The 20,480-nt window shown below is 39.2% G+C and overlaps 1 protein-coding gene across 1 annotated transcript in view; it reads right to left on the bottom strand.

Annotated features, from left to right (window-relative positions):
- CLCA4 (chloride channel accessory 4) overlaps nt 1-19,409 on the bottom strand; it is a gene marked incomplete at both ends in the record, with an annotated part of 33,174 nt that extends 13,765 nt beyond the window's left edge. Inside the window, 8 exons of the mRNA XM_083360246.1 lie at nt 3,084-3,261; nt 5,774-5,998; nt 7,647-7,868; nt 7,947-8,115; nt 9,120-9,228; nt 9,996-10,146; nt 17,085-17,225; nt 19,290-19,409. Coding sequence (XP_083216372.1) covers nt 3,084-3,261; nt 5,774-5,998; nt 7,647-7,868; nt 7,947-8,115; nt 9,120-9,228; nt 9,996-10,146; nt 17,085-17,225; nt 19,290-19,409 — 1,315 coding nt within the window. The remainder of the gene's footprint in view (nt 1-3,083; nt 3,262-5,773; nt 5,999-7,646; nt 7,869-7,946; nt 8,116-9,119; nt 9,229-9,995; nt 10,147-17,084; nt 17,226-19,289) is intronic.
- Nucleotides 19,410-20,480: the final 1,071 nt, after the last annotated feature.

The following is a 20,480-nucleotide window of genomic DNA, read 5'->3' as shown; positions in this document are numbered from 1 at the left end:
CTGTGGCTCAGACCATGAGCTTCTCATTGCAAAGTTTAGGCTTAAACTGAAGAAAGTAGGGAAAAGCACTAGGCCACTCAGGTATGAATTAAATCATATCCCTGTTGAATATACAGTAGAGGTGACAAATAGATTTAAGGAATTAGATCTGATAGACAGAGTGCCTGAAGAACTATGGACAGAGGTTTGCAACATTGTAGAACAGGTAGCAACCAAAACCATCCCAAAGAAAAAGAATGCAAGAAAGCAAAATGGCTGTCTGACGAAGCTTTGCAAATAGCTGAGGAAAGGAGGGAAGCAAAAGGCAAGGGAGAAAAAGAAAGATACACCCAATTGAATGCAGAATTCCAGAGAATAGCTAGAAGAGATAAGAATGCTTTCTTAAATGAACAGTGCAAAGAAATAGAAGAAAACAATAGAATAAGGAGGACCCGAGATCTTTTCAAAAAAATTGGAGAGATGAAGGGAACATTTAATGCAAAAATGGGCATGATAAAGGACCAAAATGGCAGGGACCTAACAGAGGCAGAATAGATTAAGAAGAGGTAGCAAAATTATACAGAAGAACTATACAAGAATGAGCTTAGTGTCCCTGATAATCACAATGAGATGGTCACTGACCTCGAGCCAGACACCCTAGAATGTGAAGTGAAGTGGGCCTTAGAAAACCTGAGCAACAACAAAGCTAGTGGAGGTGACAGTATTCCAGCTGAGCTATTCAAAATCTTAAAAGATGATGCAGTAAAAGTGCTACACTCAATTTGCCAGCAAATTTGGAAAACTCAACAGTGGCCACAGGATTGGAAAAGATCAGTTTATATTCCAATTCCAAAAAAATGCAGTGTCAAAGAATGTTCAAACTATCACACCATTGCACTCATTTGTCATGCTAGTAAAGTTATGCTTAAAATCCTAAAAGCTAGACTCCAGCAGTATGTGGATCAAGAACTACCAGAAGTACAGGCAGGATTTCGAAGAGGCAAAGGAACTAGAGATTAAATTGCCAACATACGCTGGATCATGGAGAAAGCTAGAGAGTTCCAGAAAAACATCTACTTCTGCTTCATTGACTATGCTAAAGTCTTTGATTGTGTGTATCATAACAAACTGTGGCAAGTTCTTAAACAGATGGGTGTACCAGACCATCTTATTTGTCTCTTGAGAAACCTATATGTGGGCCAAGAAGCAACAATGAGAACTGGACACGGAACCACTGATTGGTTCAAAATTGGGAAAGGAGTCCGGCAAGGCTGTATACTGTCGCCCTGCCTATTTAACTTATATGCAGAGCACATCATGAGAAAGGCAGGGCTAGATGAATCAAAACTTGGAATTAAGATTGCCAGAAGAAATATCAACAACCTAAGATATGTAGATGATACCACTCTAATGGCAGAAAGTGAAAAAGAACTAAAGAGCCTCTTGTTGTGGGTGAAGAAGGAGAGTGCAAAAGTTGGGTTTTCTAAACATTAAGAAAACCAAGATCATGGCATCCAGCCCTCTCAATTCCTGGCAAATAGATGGGGAAGAAATGGAGGTAGTGACAGATTTTATTTTCCTGGGCTCCAAGATCACTTCAGATGGGGACTGTAGCCAAGAAATTAAAAGACGCTTGCTCCTCGGGAGGAAAGCCTTGGGAAATCTAGTCAGCACACTAAAAAGCAGGGACATCATCCTGTCAACAAAAGTGTGTATAGTGAAGGCTATGGTCTTCCCAGTTGCAATGTATGGCAGTGAAAGCTGAACCATTAAAAAAAGGCTGAGAATTGAGGCCTTTGAACTATGATGCTGGAGAAGACTTCTGCGAGTCCCTTGGACTGCAAGGCGATCAAATTGGTCAGTCCTAGAGGATATCAACCCTGACTTCTCTTTAGAAGACCAGATCCTGAAGCTAAAACTCAAATACTTTGGCCACCTAATGGGAAGGAAGGACTCACTGTAGAAGAGCCTAATGCTGGGAAAGATTGAGGGCACTAGAAGAAGGGGACAACAGAGAATGAGGTGGCTGGACGGAGTCACTGAAGCAGTAGGCGTGAGCTTAATTGGACTTCAGAAGATGGTAGAGGACAGGAAGGCTTGGAGGAACGTTGTCCATAGGGTCGCCATGGGTCGGACACGACTTTGCAGCTAACAACAACAACAAATCTTGTAATTAAATCTTCTTTCATTGTGGGTTGAAGGAAATTCACCCAATGCTATAAAACCTATCAATCCAAATGTTCCTAATAACTGAAAAGCAGTTAACAAGCAATTTTCAAAAAGGAAGTATGTGTACCAAATGGCCTTTAGAAGGCACCAATCATGGTTAGAGCAAGATATCTATTCCCTTGTCTCTCAGAGCTCTAAACCTGCCAGAGGCTACAATTTTGCAGTCTCATTGTAAAGACCGATTGTCTGGAGCACGTGTGGGTAATCTCAAGTCCTCTCCTTATCTGGAGAGAAATTACAAAGAGCTGGTTTACTAGTCGGCTCTCCATTCTACTGCAGTTGTTGGCTCCACTTTTGGCAGAGCCTTTGTCAATTTGCCATTTTTCCCCTCGAAGTACAGACTCTCCTTTCAGTTAAATGAAAATTAAGGAATTAGGTGATATTGCCACAAGACTGCAGAACACGGTTAATGAGTTTGTGATCTCAGGATATTTGGGGTGACTTTTTGCATTCATAATTGGGAGGCACAGGTCTGTTTTCAGACAAGTTTGATTATTTCTGTGGTATACCAATGAGTTTGTAATTTAAACTTGAGATGATGATATTTCGGAAGACCTAGAACCTTATTCCTTTCTTCACTGCTCTCTTCATAATCAAGTGGGAAGCCTGTTGTACGTGTAGTCAGGACAAATTATTTTAGAAATTATCTAAAAGACAAGGGGGAGCAATGAGAATGGGAAAATGAAGCAGAACTAATACAGTTTGGGCATTGAAACAGTTTTCTTTGGGTCTTATTGCAATATCATTTTAGAATACCTGAAGTTAGAATACATGACAAACAGTGATTATGAGGATAAGCTCACATTTTCTGAATAACCATTTGTTGTTGCATAACACTGGAAACCCTTCAAAGTACAGTATATAGCTTACTTTACCTGTCATGGTTGACAGCATTTCTAGCTCTTTTGCAGCACTTGGCCCCAAAGCAATGGTGTGAATTATTGATCCACTACTTTCAACTTCACTAAAGCAAAATCTTACTCCTGAATCTTCTCCATCTGTCAAGAGCACAATTTCACCCCCTTCGGTACTTCCATCTTTTGAACGAATCACCTGTATTAAAAAATAATTAAAATAAAATATTAGCAGAACAGGGAATGCAGTATAAAACTCATGGAATGCTCTTTAAAATGAAGGAGCTAGATAACGTTCATGGAATAATTATATAAATAATTTATAATAAAAATTACAGCATGTTTCCCCAGCTGCCATAAAGCTGTGCTGCATTCCTTAGAAATCATTACCTATGAAATAAAAGCCAGACTACATACTTCCTGTGATCATATAGAGTCAGAAATAAAAAGAAGGGAGAGAGACAGAAGAAAAGAAAGAGAGAAAATATATTATAAATCTCAGTGGAGTGATGTGCTATGAATCCTTCATCCTTCACTGTTTTTCCTCTATCTGTTCAATTGGCCTTAGAACCAAGACAACGTACAACATGTATAACATTGCTTTGGTTATTCTAAAGCTCTATTCTGATGTGAATCTTTCTTTTTCCTTTTCAGCAGTACTTCACTGCAATTCCATTTTAGTAGTTGCCAGGACTGCCATATAAAATGTCTACCGAAGGACAAAATCCATAAGATCTTATAATTTGTGTTACACTGACGAGAGCAGTGTTGTGGTGTGTCAGTGTTGTAAGTTTTGTTTCCTTTGAGTGTGTGTTTAATTTGCAACAAATGCACAAAAGGGGTGGCCTTTGTGTTGTATGCTATTTTCTTCAGTTCGATACACACACCCTCAGCCTGTTGCCATGGTTGCCACTGTTGCAGAACTAGTATTATTGCAAAAAAATCTGCCATATCCTAACATCTCCAAGCAGATTAATGAAAAATGTCTTTCTACTTTGTTATTCTGTTTGTTTATTTTGTCTTCTTTTCCCTCTAACCCTACCTCTATTAACCTGTCCCAAACAGAGCAACACTAACCTGCTTGATTCATATGAAATACACTTTGGGGGAAAAAGGGCCGGTATTTTGATATTACAAATATTCCTACCACATCCCTTGCTGTATCCTCCTATCATACTAAAAGCATTCCTGTGTTTTCTAACACAGAGGTCCCCAAACATTTGGGCACCAGGGACTGGTTACATGGAGAGAGTTTTTTCTGCGGACCAGAGGGTGTGTGGTTTTGTGTGTTGCCTGCAAACTGTGGATGGGGTTTTCCTTGTTTGTGCAGAATGGTTGCTGGCATGCCGTGGCCCGGTACCGGTCCATGGACTGAGGTTGGGCACCCCTGTTTTAACAACTGCATACATTTTATGTCATGATTAATGAGGTCAGCTCAAGCTTGAGACGCGATGACTTCACATTTTCATCCTTCCATTCCTCAGAGACTGTCTTGTGGAATTATAGTTTATAAAATCTGCATTTGCAGGCATGTTCCTCTTCTCTTTATAGGAAAAAAGTTCTTTCCACAGGTAGTTCTCAACTTAAAACCATTCATCTAGTGACTGTTCAAAGTTACAACGCCACTGAAAAATGTGACTTATATCCGTTCTTCACACTTATAACCATCATAGCATCCCTACAGTCAAGTGAGCAGAATTCAGGCACTTGGCAACCAACTTGTATTTGTGTCAGTTGCAGCATCCCAGGGTCATGTGGTCACCATTTGGCTTCTGACAATCAAAGTCAACAGGAAAAGCCAAATTCACTTAACAACCACATAATTCATTTAACTGCAGTGATTTGCTTAACAACTGTGGCAAAAAAGTCATAAAATTGGGCGTGAGACACTTAAATTTCTTATTTACAACAAAAGTTCTGCCCCCAATTGTGGTTGTAAGTCAAGGACTGCCTGTAGTATACAACTAAAACAGACATGTCAAACTCGTGACGCATTGGAATTTTTCCCCCATTGCCAGCAATAGGGTGGGCACGGTTTCTTCGTGACACATCTGGCCCGTGGGCCGTCAGTTTGACACCCCTGAACTAAAAGATGAAAAGATTACAAGAAGTTGTTTATAAAATAAAAATATTTTCAAATTCTGAAACTCCACTGTAAGAAGTGCTTCTAAGTGTATCCAGAAACTGGCCTGCAGGCTAATCCAGTCAACAAGAATAGCAATGCCAGTCTATCTCTCAAAAATTAATATGGAAATTCTACTTTTAATTGTTTTTTAATCATTAGGAAGAGAATCTCCTAATAGAATGGCATCTTTTTGTCCCTGTTTTCCACACTGATGAGAGATGATGGATCTTAATTTGGCATGGATGCTGTCCAGGATTTCCCCCCAAAATAAATATAATAAATGCAATTTAAATAAAAAAGAGATCAAATTGCCATCAGATTTTCATAAAAGATCACTGAGATAATGCGATTTTTCATTTTAAAATATGCATGTGTGTGTGTGTGTTAATTTCAATAGGCATCTATTAAAGCTGTGGTACTTGTGAATACTGCCAACCCAGCTTTATCAGGCTGAAAAAATTACAATGATTGAATGATATAATTGCTTCATGTTTCTCTTAAAACACCTGCACCAGCTCACTATACAACATAGGTCTGGGGTGGGGGGGACTAGAAATAAAAGTAATGGGAGAATGTTTTCTTTCACCTGAAATCCTTCGCGCACTCCAGCACAAATATTAGTCCCTCCACCAGCTGTGGTAGGCAAATAATTTACAAGATCCCGCCTTATTTTGTCACTGACAATCTGTTGCAAGCCAACCCGAGTGCTGGCACTGCTTTGAAATGTTACAATTCCAACCCAGGAACCTGTTTCAATTATTTGTAGGATGAACACTTCTGCAGCTTCCTTGAGACGAGCAATGCGATTATACTGCAAAGAAAGAAAAAGGGATGGGAGGACGGGGAGGAACGACAAAGTTGTCAGTTGTCAATACTGCCTGAACAATCCATTTCAAATGCCTTTGTTTTGGCCAAATGATAAAATCAATTGAGAAGCAGCAACAGCTAGCCTAAATCCAACCTTGATCTCAAAGTTCTAACAGCTTGTTTAAGATCTGTAACTAAACATTTATGCTATTTGGAACTGATTGAGTTGGGAGAGACTTAAACCCTACCTTCTCTGGCTCCCCTGTATTTTTTCTTTTTTTAAAAAAATGAATTGGTCAGCTTGTGATTAGTTGGATGAGAAACTATGAAACTTTGAAATTGTGTGTTGCTTCCCGGGATTAAAGAGGAGAAGACTTGGCTTTTGTACAGGTAGGTCTTGACTTACAACAGTTCATTTAGTGATTCTTCAAAGTTACAACGGCACTGAAAAATGTGACTTATGACCCCTTTTCACAGTTACGGCCTTTGCAGCATCCCCATGATCATGTGATCAACATTCAGATGCTTGGCAACTGGTTCATGCTGATGACCTTTGCTGTGTCCCAAGGTCATGTGATCACCTTTTGCAAACTTCTGACAATCAAAGTCAATGGGGAAGCCAGATTCGTTTAACAACTGGGCTACTAACTTATCAACTGCAGTGATTCACTTAACTGTAGCAAGAAAAGTTGCAAAATGGGGCTATATCCACTTAACAAATGTCTTAATAACAAAAATTTTGGGCTCAGTTGTGGTCATAAGTTGAGGCCAATATCCCTGGGAATTCCCTTTTCAGTGATTGCTGTTCCTAGGGAAGCCCAGCTCCTCATTTCCTTTCTTCAAGTAATATTCTTAAGGGAGTTTCCAGATCCCACACTGATTTCCCACACCTAAACTTCTTTCTTAAACTCGCACTCTTTGAAAATCCTTATCCAGCAGCAAAAAAATGCAGAGGGCCTTTTAAGACGGTGCCAAAAGATATAAAAACGTTAACTTCTTGCTGCCTTGAGAATCGAGTGGTCAAACTGTTGGTGGCTGGCCCAGAGTTACCTTTGAAAGCGTAGCTGGACAAAGGTACAATAAGAAAGAAGAAGAAAAAAGAAATTGCAGCGATGAAGTAACCCCAGAGGGTTGTGTGTGCCAATTGGTGGAGGATTTCCAAATAGTGGATGATGTTGGAGAAGACAAACTCTCAGTCGGGGAATGAACCAATAATGGCAATGCTGCAAAGTTCCATGTTCCGTATTGCTTTATGGACAGCAGCACACCACAGACCTGTCCAACTGGACATTAAGTGTGTGGTGTAGGGCTATTGGGATAGCAATTTCCTGCCAAGTTCAGAACAGGGAAGAGGGCAGGACAAACCAGATGTATGGATGCAGCGTGCACATCTTGCCTGCTTTCAAACTGTCTTACAAAACCCTGCTTCTAAGGCCTGTATAATATCTTGGATCATATCTATCCTCTTGGATAACTTCTCCTTTTTCAGAACAATTAAGCAACTATGACGTATTATAGTTTCATAAATAGCTTTACAAAAAAGAAGCGTGTATTTAGTTAGAAGCGATTAAATATTAATAATGACTTAACATCTAACCCAGCATTCCTATAAGAAGTGTTCTATTAAAAGAATCTTCTAACACTACACTTACACCTCCCATGCTTCCCGAAACATCAAGCACTAAACAGACAACTCTGTCGCGTGTTTGCATCAAGGTGAAAGTGGGGTCAGGTAGAGGAGTATTTATTATCGATGAAGAGGCAAAGTCAGTGGAATTCATGATTACTTCCCACGTACTCCTATAGTCGCAGAATTTGTTTTGCAGGTTTGGTGCTTCCATATTATGATTACTTTTATTACAGAACAGAGTAACCTAAAAGTATAAAAATAAGAATTAATCAGGAGGACAAATATCGGATCAGATTAAATGCTTTACATTAGTTATACTTACAGAAGGTAGACTTTGCATATACATTATCGACTCTGGAGTGCTTTGGGATTTATGTGGTACAAATTGACATCCCGGTTCATACATCTGAGTGTCCTCCTGGAATTTGCAGTCTCTGTGGTTTCCTGGTCCAGTTGGATATATATAAACACCAGTGACACTAGCTGAACATCTAAATGATATGATAAAAATATACATAATTTACAAATGAAAAACTATGACATCAATATAAAAAGAGAACATTTGTTTCCAATTGAGCTTGACTTCTGATAACTTTTGGGGTATATTCATTTCATTTTCTTTGCAAGAGTACTGAAGTGGTTTGCTGTTGCCTTGTTCCAGGATGTTTTTCAGCTTCCTGGTTTAGCTTAAAGTTCAGGTAATCCTTGATCTCTCATCCACGTCAGGAGAAGATGTTTATATTAAGTAGACAATATCTGCAACCTTGGACTTTGAAAAAGCAGGATAGGAAGAGTATTGACAATTATGAATTTTGGTATTGGAGGGACTTCTAGGGAAGAAATAGGGAACTGAAGATAGTTCCCAGAAAAGCAGAGCCAACAACCATGGCGGAATGAAGAGCGGTAAACAGCTCTTTGAAAATTCTTCTACACACAAGAGATCACCCACCAATGGTCCAGACATCTGGTCCTTCCAAGATGATAGTCCTTGGTGGAATTCTGGGAGAAGAAGGGTTAGCCATCTTGCTCAAATCCCAGTGGAGACCCCTTTGAAAAGACATTAAGTTTGCATGCTTCCTTTTATAATCACTTTTGGAAATTACTCGTTAACTGCATTTTAGCTATTAGGAATGTCGGGATTCATTTGTTTTAGAGCACCAGGTGAATTTCCTTCAATTCTTAGTGAAAGAAAATCTTCAAACTATAAGTTTATTGACTAAAACAAAAGTGTCTTTGAATAAACAGCAAAACAAATTACTAAGAGCCCAGATAATTTTGAAATAAGTTTTTCTTAATTACTTATAAAGAAAACTTCCCATGATATTAGACTGGATATACAAAAGAAACCATTGTCTTAATAGCTTAATAATTGAAAGGGATATACAAATAACAAATCAAGACAGTGACCTGAATATTATTTGAATAATAATTGGATCTAGACAAGTAGATAGAAAATTGATGAAGTGCTGAAGCCAATATAAGTCTAGGAAGATACCTTGTTGCCTCAACTTTCTTTTCCTTGGAAACATAGAAAGGAGCATCATAATTATATTCATCAAAGACACCCCATCTGAGATGAGCCCACTCATGGACAAAGACTCTGCCTGTAGGAAAAAATAAAACAAATGAATTGTAAATTTACAATAGTTGGTAAGAAGTTGGTGTTATGTGAATGTGCTTAAATGCTGTTGGAACTGTAGACATACCATTGCTAGTGGGTATTTAATGATGATCCCACTGAGAAAAGTTTTGGAATTGAAGCTGCACTTAAAATTATTTTTATTTTATTTTTATTTTAATTCCATTTATATCCCGCCCTTCTCCGAAGACTCAGGGTGGCTTACAAGCTTAGCAGTAGCCTTCATTCTATGTATATGCCTGCTTGTTAGGGCTTTCACACACAAACCCCCAAGCGGCATTATTAAAAAGTCAGCTTAATTGCCCCCAACAATCTGGGTCCTCATTTTACCTACCTCGGAAGGATGGAAGGCTGAGTCAACCTTGAGTTATTATGTGCAACTCCAAAAGGGAAATTCATTAAATAAAGCCTAGATGACTTGCTGCACAAAACTGAAAGTTCCTTTTCTGTCCTGTTTACTAAACATGCAGACACCCAGGGCTCCATCTTTTGAATCTGGCCATCCTCTGAATAGACCCAGGGTATGATAGTTTCAGGCTGGAGACTGTATGGTTCGTTTTAAAATGCAAACTCGTTAAACTTTTGCCTGAGTTTTGACCCTTTAGAAAGAAGTGACCGAGCAAGATTAGGCATTTATTTTTCATGAACTTTCTTATTTTGTTGGTTATTGTTCAGTCCCTGCCTATTGAAGGTTTCATTAATGAGAATGAAAAAAAGCCCAATTAATATTACCTCGAGATCCATAAACATTGCGCAAATTGTCATTTGTCAGAAATGTTGGCGTGAAGTGAATGTATCTTCCTGGTGTCCCACAACCTCCATACTGCAAGGTGTAGGGATCATCTCCAGATTTCAAGTAAGGATCAGCTACTATGATGTCAGCCTAAAATAAAATAATCATGGGCATATTTTAAAGATTGGTGAAGAAAAAATTGCTAATCTTTTGCTAATACAAAATTATCCCTGGTCTTAAACCACCTCTTAGAAATTCACTGTATATTTTTTTTTAATTTATTGCATCACACTATTCGGTATTCTTTAGCCTTGAAATTGCCTACAATGAATACATCTTTTATGGTACTTAATTGACAAGGTGTTGCACACTGGCATGGAAGTAGTCAAAATTAACTCCTTCTGCATCTGAAACATAAACTTGGATCACCATAATAATGAAAGGCTTGGTTGATATTCATATGATTTACTCATATTAAGTATATCTATAATTCATTTAATTACATTGCAGAGATGAGAAACTATTGTCCTTCATAAATCCTTGCAGCCACAATTAGCAGGGGAAATATTTAGGGATGTGAACAATTATTCTTCAGCAATATCAGCAACATCTTTGCAATATAGAGTCACTTTGTTAGACTGTAAGAAAGACCCTTTACATCACAAAAAACCAATTACAGCAGGGGTGTCAAACTGCTGGCCTGCGGACCGGTTGCATCATCCGGAGGCCGCATCCATCCCAACTCTGGCAATGCGAAAAAAGTTGTGATACGTCACAACACCTCATGTGACATGGCAAGTTTGACACCCATGAATTACAGTAAAACATTAATTTAGTGGACTACTATTTAGCAGACTTGAAAAAGATTGAGTAAAATTTTCATTTAGTTGTCATTCCTCTTCAAAATAACAGGCAAATCAGTTACAGCCCAAATAGTTCAGATAAATCAGATACATTTCAGTTAATTTCACCTTAATAATGTCATTATAAAATAAAATAAAATAAAATTATACTATATGTCGATTTCTATAATGTTGTCACTATCTAAATGGTGAATATTACAACAGTTGCTTAATTATATCATTATATAAGTGATATAAATAGATCCAAAGAAGTAGTTTTGGATTTAGCAGATCTTTGGGAATAATGGATATCTCTTTTCTTAATAGTCCACTAAATTAAGTTTTAGTGTATATAGTTTAGAAATTGTTTTTTTTCCAGCAATGAGCATAAAGCTCACTTGAAGGTAACAACTTTTCTGTCATTCTTTGACTGCAGAGGGTATTGAGTAGGCATGTTCAATATTCTAACTCTGACTGTTGTTTAATGATTTATCCCCTTGCTGAGACCCCTCTGCCTGGCCTGTATAAGCAGATACTATCACTGTTAACAGCCTTTGCCAGATAGCAGAACTCATGAAATTACCTTTTAATCATCCAGAAGGACTTTTATTTGCATGCAGAGAAGATTACAGCAGACAAGGTGTGGTAGATGATGAAATGGACGGTATTTCAAGGTCAAAAGACAGTAATGATCCTAGCATGTAGAGACGAGCATGTAGAGACCACCGCATGTGAGATGGTGGCAGGAAGTGATAGAACGGAGTTTAAGGAGAAGGAGGAAGTACATCACAAATGGGAGGGGTTGGCTGAACAAATTAACATAATGTTGTAGTTCCCCAAATTAGCATAATGTTGTAGTTCCCCAAATAACCGCATGGTGGAAGCACAATATGCACTGCATAGTACTTTAGGCTGATGTAACAGCACACTCCCTGTCTGGTATTGTAAAATACCACTATAAATTGTATAACGGTAGTTATGCAAATACAAATAAATGTTTGTGATTTGCTTGTTGTCTTGAAGACCTGAAAGACATAAAGGTGGAACATGCATATATTGCAACAATAACAACTGTAATTTCAGGCCTCAAAGTCTAGATTAAAGTTTAAATCACTTTTCTTCTTGAAGTCAGGATCCAACAAGGAAAGGCGACAAGTTCAGTCTCCAAGGGGCAAAGGCAAGACAAGTTCTGTGATGGGTCTGGTAAAAGTCTTTATGGTGCCTTTCAATTCTTTGGGCTTGTTGGTCCTTGAACAAGGTCTCTAACTTGGAGATTGGGGGTTCTGATGTTGCCATTTTCTGTGTCCTTGCAAAAGAGAAAGATACTCCATCTTCCATTGATTCCAGAAGCAGTTGTCTTTTGCAGAGAGAGGTTTTTGGCATAAGTGCCAGCCGTGACATTCAGTGTCACTAGACTTGGTGTGGTAGCATTGTGCAATGTGGACTAACCTTGCAATGATGCGTACAAGCCTTGTCCAGTTGGAGAACCGTTCAGAGTGTTGACAGTCCATGATGGCTCTCTGCTCAGATCTGGTGAGAAGGATCTTGACTTCAGGACGAATCTCTGGATTGTTGTCAGGATCTTGAAGATTGAAGACCTCAGCTGTGCTTTCTCCTGAGGCATGAAGAGGTAGTGGTGCTACCCAGCTGTTAGACATATCTTTGGAGAATTCAGTGTCCACCATGTTGATGAATTCTCTGTCTTCAACTGACATGGCTATTTTGTTGTCATTACATGTAGTATGAGACACTGTGCTGCCTAAGTTATCATCACAGGTGATGGGGATAACATCAGATACCTGGACGATGTTAAGAGGCTTCTCCTTTTCTTCATGGTGGTGAGGGTATTGTCTGAAGTGAGATACACTCCCATTCCTTAACACGTGAGTTTTGAAGGAGTTGATCTCTGATGGTGTGCACGTTCTATTTATGCATATATCTCCCACTATTACCCAGCCTAGGTCAAGTCTTTGTGCATATGGGGCATCATCAGGTCCATTGCAATGCTGGCGTACTTTATGAACTCTGAGAATATCTCTTCCCAGCAAGACTAAGATGTCAGCATCCATGTCCATTGGAGGAATCTCAGTAGCCAGGTGCCTTAAGTGGGGATGGTGATATACAGCTTCTGGAGTGGGAATCTCTTCCCTGTTGTCTGGTATTTGGTCACACTCAACCAATGATGGCAATGGTATGCCCTTTTTTGCTTTGATATGAGAGATCATGAACCCATTAGCTCTTCTGCCAGAGGTCTCTACACGACCAGAACAGGTGTTGAGAGTATATGGTGTTGCAAGTCCCTGTATGCCAAAGATATCAAAGAATTTGGGTTTGACCAGGGATCTGTTGCTCTGCTCATCTATTATGGCATACATCCTGGTAGCTTTTTCAGGATGACCCTCTGGATATATCTTGACTAGACATATCTTGGCACAGCATTTGTGACTGAAACCTTTCCCACACACTTCAGTGCATGAAGATGAGACATTTGTGACTGGAGCATGACTTTGCTGCTCCCCGCCATGATTTGAAGCAGGGTTGGATACAAGTGGTTGCTGTGGATTGCCTGGAAGTGGAGCAGGATGCAGAGCTGTAATGTGTTTGTCGCTACTGCATTCTGTGCACTTGACAAAGGCTTTACAGTCTTTAACAAAATGGTCATAAGAAGCACAGGACCTGTAGCATATTCCAAGTTTTTGAAGAAGCACAGCACCTGTAGCATATTCCAAGTTTTTGGAGAACCTCTTTCTGCCCTTGTATGGTCTTTGCTCTAAGCTCACAAGATTTCCTAAAAGGGTGAGGTTTTTTGTGGATAGGGCACTGACGATTAGGATCTTTATCTCTATCATCTGAACCACTTCATTGAGCAGGAGATGGTACAGGAGGTGAGATGTCCGTCTTTTTTGTAAACACAGCTTCACGTGAGTCTCTGTGTTTAGCTGCTGTGTTATCATACCTTGATGATGATGGTGGAGCAGGCCCACTGAATTCACTGAAGTTGAAGCTGGGATCATTTCTTGTCCAGGCTTGTTCGCTGATGAACCTGCAAAAATATGAGAATGGGGGGAAAGATACATCGTAGCATCTTTTGTATTCTGAGCCTTGTTGTGTCCATTTCTTCTGCAGGTTGTATGGCAGTTTTAACACCACTGGATTGACACGATGGGAGGTGTCCAGGTAGCTTAGACCAGGTAGACGTGGGTCTGTTTTTGCCAATTCTATCTCCATGAGGAGATCACTTAGTTCTTGAAGCTTGTGATTATCTTTGTTGCCTATCTTTCGAAAGTTTTGCAGTCTTTTGAATAAAGCATTCTCTATTGCTTCCGAGCTTCCTTAGGTTTGCTCAAGTCTTGCCCATGCAGCAGCAAGACCTGCATATGGAGAGTCAACATGTACTGTTCTCAGTCTTTTAACATGATCTGCAGATTCTGGCCCCAGCCACCTTATGAGTAGATCAAGTTCCACCTTGGTGGTAAGGTTGAGATCAGCAATAGCAGCTTTGAAGGTTGATCTCCAGGATCTGTAGTTCTCTGGACAGTCATCAAACCTTGAGAGTCTAGTGTTGATGAGCTCTCAGCGAATCATGTATCAAAGTCAGAGAGGTCTGATCCCTCACTCCTTGGTGCCAAAGAAACTTGTGGGACCCCTTGGGTGTGAAAGTTCTCTGGTGAATAAGGGTGAGGTGTACCAGGATAGAATGACATTCCAAGAGGATTCAGCTGTGGTTTAGTCTCTAAGGCTTATGCTGGCTGTTGATTAAACTGTTGTTTATTGCTGGCACTGGCAGTTTATTGCTGGCATTGGTGATGCAGTTTGAAGTGCTAATGCACTTGTGTTGTGGAGTTGAAGAGGCTCAGGCCCTTGCAGGTTTCTGACTCTCTATGTTGAGAGTCAGAACAGTGTTGTTCATAGGAGGTACAGAAGATGGCTCTGCATCGTTGCAAATATTATGCTTTAGCACATATTTACTGGTGCGTTCCACTGGATCTTCCACTTCTGTTGGGATGGCACAATCTGGATCAGTGCTTTCCTTCGCTGCTTGTTCGAAGACCCTTAGCATTGCTAGGGCAGCTGCTTCTTCCTTTTCTATTCGCAGAATCTTTATTTGAGATTCCGCCTCTGCTTGGCGGGCCTGTGTTTCAGCTTCCTTTCTGGCAAAGGAGACTTGCACTTTCTTTGCTTCTAGATGTGCATGGGCCTCTACCAGCTTATCACTTAATGCTGAAGTCCTGGAGCGAGAGGATCTAGAAGAACATGCTGTGGATCTGGTCTCCTGCAGTTCAGCAATATGGAGTTCTGCCTTATCCCTTGCATCTTGCACTAGGACAGGGGTAGGCAACCTCGGCTCTATTATGACTCGTGGACTTCAACTCCCAAAATTCCTGAGCCAGCTTGGCTGGCTCAGGAATTCTGGGAGTTGAAGTCCACGAGTCATAAAAGAGCCGAGGTTGCCTACCCCTGCACTAGGAGATCTCTTTGGTGGTTTAGTGCATCAGTCTTGGTTAGTTCTGCTGAGGAGTCATCTATATTAGAGTCCTTTAAGAAGGCTGTGTATTTTGCAGACAGCCACTGGTAACGTTCATAGGCTGCAGATAGGCGATCTATAGAGTCTCTTAATTCAGCAGGATTGTCATTAAAGTGCAGCAAAACTGACATGCAGTGTGCAATTCTGTCCCATAGGTCTGACAGATTACTGGAGAATTCATCTCTAATTGTCTCATAGTTTTCTCTGAGTTTCTGTGTTGGTCTTATTGTGCGCTTGGATTTTACAGCAGAATCAGCTGCCTGTGTATCTGTGTGGTCAGAAGCATGATGCGTCTGCATTGATTCAGCAATAAAAGAGTGTTCAGAGCCTTGTCTAGACATTTTTTAAGTTTTGCCAAAAATAGGTACTGTCTCTTTAAGAAGTCAAATTCTAGCTTAGACAGGGTTTATAACACAGTCCAATATACAGAAACAGTTTTCAGCATACACAGGAGATGTTCAGTAAGCTTGTGTGACCATGTGTTCTCACAAGATGGCGGATTACACTGAGCTTGCTTGCAGATATGACACACGCATATGGATTGCAGGCTGTAGGAATTCTACTGTCTTTTGACTTTTCTGACTCTGACTGTTGTTTAATGATTTATCCCCTTGCTGAGACCCCTGTACCTGGCCTGTATAAGCAGATACTATCACTGTTAACAACCTTTGCCAGATAGCAGAACTCATGAAATTATCTTTTAATCATCCAGAAGGACCTTTATTTGCATGCAGAGAAGATTACAGCAGACAAGGTGTGGTAGATGATGAAATGGACGGTATTTCAAGGTCAAAAGACAGTAATGATCCTAGCATGTAGAGACGAGCATGTAGAGACCACCGCATGTGAGATGGTGGCAGGAAGTAATAGAATGGAGTTTAAGGAGAAGGAGGAAGTACGTCACAAATGGGAGGGGTTGGCTGAACAAATTAATATAATGTTGCAGTTCCCCAAATTAGCATAATGTTATAGTTCCCCAAATAACCGCATGGTGGCAGCACAATATGCACTGCATAGTACTTTATGGCTGATGTAAGAGCACATTCAAACTTTGATTTGCCTGGGTCACACTGAGTTGGGTTGCAAGGAGGAGGAGGAGGAGGAGGAAATTCAGACTTGCAAGATTCTGTTACTGTAGGTGTTAAAATATAACTAGTCCTGACCTTAACTGCATTGTGTCTTAGTCTACTCTACTTTGTAGGGCTAACAGTGATTTAATTGCAAACTTTCTGTAAATATGGACTTTTAGATTCATAACCCCTGCAAATGTCACAGTTGCAATATCTTAAAATCGTCCATTTGGAAGGGCCTGTTTAGGCTATTGATTTTCAGTGCAAGAATCTGAATAAAGCCAGCATAGTTGAACTGTTATTACATTTTTTTATACTAGTAGTCAGAATCTGTCTTTGTGTAACTTAAGTCTATTATTCTCTGTCCTGACCACTGGAATGAGAAAGGGAGTGAGTAAAAAGCTCTTGCCTTCTAAATCTGTCACCTTTTTATTTATTTATAAAGTATTCTATATTCTATCTCAGTTATTTTTTTCCTGAAGATTAAACATATCCAGCTCTTTCAGACTCCCTTCTTAAAAGGCAAATACCCTTTCAAAGCAACTGCAATTGGAGAAGGCAACTGAGTTATAAAGACAAATTCAGAGACCTGCAGCTGTATTGTAGTTTCTGTCTCTTAATATATATTTTTGAGGAATATTGTCCACTTACTTTTCCGTAGGATTCTCTTATTACTCTTTTATACTCTGGTTTTGGTTTCCATGTTAATGGAATTATAATTTTTACAGACTTAAAGTAAAATCTTCGTTCTGTAGCACTGATGAGATAATTAGATGCTTCTTTAACCATATCCTAATAGAAACACAAAATACAAATATATTCACTTTGTTGTGGAGCTGTCAATTGTTACTGTTTAGGGTTCTGTACATTGTTCCACTGATTAATTGTTCTGACTGTCAGGAAGTTCCTCCTTAGTTCTAGGTTGCTTCTCTGCTTGATTAGATTCCATCCGCTGCTTCTTGTCCTGCCTTCAGGTGTTTTGAAGAATAGCTTGGCTTCCTCTTCTTTGGGGCAGCCCCTGAGATATTGGAACACTGCTATCATGTCACCCCTCACCCTTCTCTTCGTTAAACTACACATACCCAGATGGTTCTACCTAGACCTCAACTTCCCAGAATCTGAAAGTCACAAATTATGTTGTTGTAACTTTTTCTGTCCTTTCTGTGTTCTTTTTTTTTCTTTTTTTAATTTTTTTTATTGAATATACAGTTAAAAACACAGAAAACACAGTGGACATGATGCAACTTCCCTGGGTTAAACAATACTATTAGTATTACCTTGTGAAAAGAAAAAAGGTCTCTTTACAATATAACAAAAAAGAGCCTTGGTGGAGCAGTGGGCTAATGCCTCCTTAAGTAACACCAGCTGCCTGCAATTAGTGCAGGTTCGCATCCCACCAGGCTCAAGGTTGACTCAGCCTTCCATCCTTCCGAGGTAGGTAAAATGAGGACCCAGATTGTTGGGGGCAATTAAGCTGGCTTTGTAATAATGCCGCTTGGGGGGGGGTGAAAGCCCTAATAAGCAGGCATATACATAGAATGAAGGCTACTGCTAAGCTTGTAAGCCGCCCTGAGTCTTCGGAGAAGGGCGGGATATAAATGGAATTAAAATAAAAATAAAAAATAAAAAATATATACGTATAGAATCTGTGAATTCTCTGGTAAATATTCTTTTTTTTTCTTGAACACTTGACAAAATGTTGACATTCAGGAAATTAGTAGATGAGGCTATCTGCTGTGTTGAGAAATTATAAAAAAAAATTAAATGCATGTGAATAAGATCCATTAAAAATAAAACTATCTAATAACCATACATTCCTACAGGGTGAAATTTTGCTAAAGCTCACAATCTTGTTTGGTATATGAAGAATACTTTTCTTCCAGCTAATTTGTATGACTTTTCCTCATTTTTTTATATCTTTCTGATGTAATGAATTATTATGGTTCCCATAATCTCAGTAAACATGTTCATTGGCCATATTGATTAAAAAAGGAGGACTTGTAGTTCAACTTCAAAAACATCAGGCTGGGGAAGGCCAGCACTAATATGATATATTGTGCCAGAGATCAAATTATTACAATTCTATGAAATGAAGGAGGATTTCTTCATCTCTCCTTCAAAGTGGTAAAGGAGAGAGACTAGTTAACAATTAGCCTGATCTGAGTGTGGAAGACTTTTAAAATGGAACACAAAGTCCATATGATAAAAGAGCAGCATTATGGGCCTGAGAAATCAAGTTGGTTGAAGCGTTTATGAATTTCTTTGGAGTTTCATAAACATTAATGGTGGAACTTCATAGTAAAAGCAGGGGGTACGCTTACACGTCACCAAAGGACAAAAGCAGGAAAACAGGAGACTATGAGTTCTAGTACCTCTTTAGTCATGAAAGCCAGCTGGGTGACCAACTGGCCCAGTCACTCTTTCTCAGCACCTTACAGGGTTGTTGTTGGGAAAATAGGGGGAGGAAGGTGTGTTGAATATGTTCATTGCCTTGAGGTATTTGCAAAAATAATAAAGACAGGATACAATTAAATCAGTAAAATATTAGACAGAATCAAGTGGCATCATCAACAGAAATAGATAAAAATGGCAGCTATAGTTATAATTTAAACAAATATATTTTAGCTTGTTTATCAGTTGATTTTTATGCCTATTCAAATGGATGCCTGTCAGATAAGGACTCTTTTCTCATCATCAAATTGGTCTTGAATTGCCCAGTCCCTTGACACAGAGCTGTCCACCATAACACACACACATCTTGGAAGCTACCTCATTATTTACAAAAGATAGATATAGATAGCAGAATTCTTAATGTATTATACAGTTAATATATTCATAAATGTCCAATTATCATACCTTTATGTTGGTAACAATTCTGTCATCTTCAGGTATCGCTGGATTAATAGCAATAACAATGTCTTCAAAGCCATTATTGGTGAAATTGATCATGGTTCCCATTACTCCATGTAGTAGCATCATTACCACCAAAATGTCTTGACTGAGTGCCATCTTTGTTGGCACTACTTTCCTCACCTTGTTGACTGAAACGATGGCACAGAAGTATTAGATATGCACGTATTTATATGTGCAGTCAACTCCAGCATATTTTATAGCAGGACTTTGTTCTGATGGAGTGATTCAGTTGCTGATTATTCTTTGTTGATATGTATGTTAAATATCAACAGTTTAATAAGAATTGAAGTTCCTCATTCTGATCTTAATTCATTGCAAGCATTCTAAAGAACTTATAGAACATTCTTTTGTTCTTTTACAAACATTGCAAATTAAATCAACCTTTTGGAATATCAATCTTATAGGAAAGTAACTTGTTCACTTCATGAACTTAACTTTTTCCCCACTTTTGAAGTCAATATTTGGATAGAAGTCATATGATGGTCTATTATTTGCATTTTTCCAAAAAGTGAGTGGAGGTGGTTTCCTGTAATAATTTTATTAAAGATTATATTAAAAACTCTAAAAACTAATACAAACTGAAAAAAAGAGTAGAAGCTGTGGGGGGGAAGGAAAAAGAGAAACAGAAACAGAAATGGAAAAGAAAGGATAATAATAATAATAATAATAATAATAATAATAATAATAATAATAACAACAACAACAACAACAACAACAACAACAACAATAATAAAGTTGGAAGGGACCTTGGAGGTCATCTAGTCCAACCCCCTGCTCAGGCAGGAAACCCTATACCATTTCAGACAAATGGCTGTCCAGTCTCTTCTTAAAAACTTCCAGTGCTGGAGCATTCACCGCTTCTGGAGGCAGGTTGTTCCACTGATCAATTGTTCTAAACTGACAGGAAGTTTCTCCTTAGTTCTAGGTTGTCCTCCTCATAATTGTCTTCCTCATTAAAACAATTATAAACCATTTCATTTTCTCTTAAATACAAGTGATTTCTTCTTCTCATAGCGCAGGGGTACCGTGGACCAGTACCGGGCCACAGCATGCCAGTAACTGGGCCGCACAAACAAGCAAAGCCCCATCCGTGTGATACAGGCAGCACACAAAACCAAACACCCTCAGGTCCAC

Source organism: Vipera ursinii (genome assembly GCF_947247035.1).
Source record: "Vipera ursinii genome assembly, chromosome: 3".
Lineage (NCBI taxonomy): Eukaryota > Metazoa > Chordata > Lepidosauria > Squamata > Viperidae > Vipera > Vipera ursinii.
The sequence above is the reverse complement of the archived record's forward strand: the minus strand, read 5'-3'. Positions and strand labels throughout refer to the sequence as shown.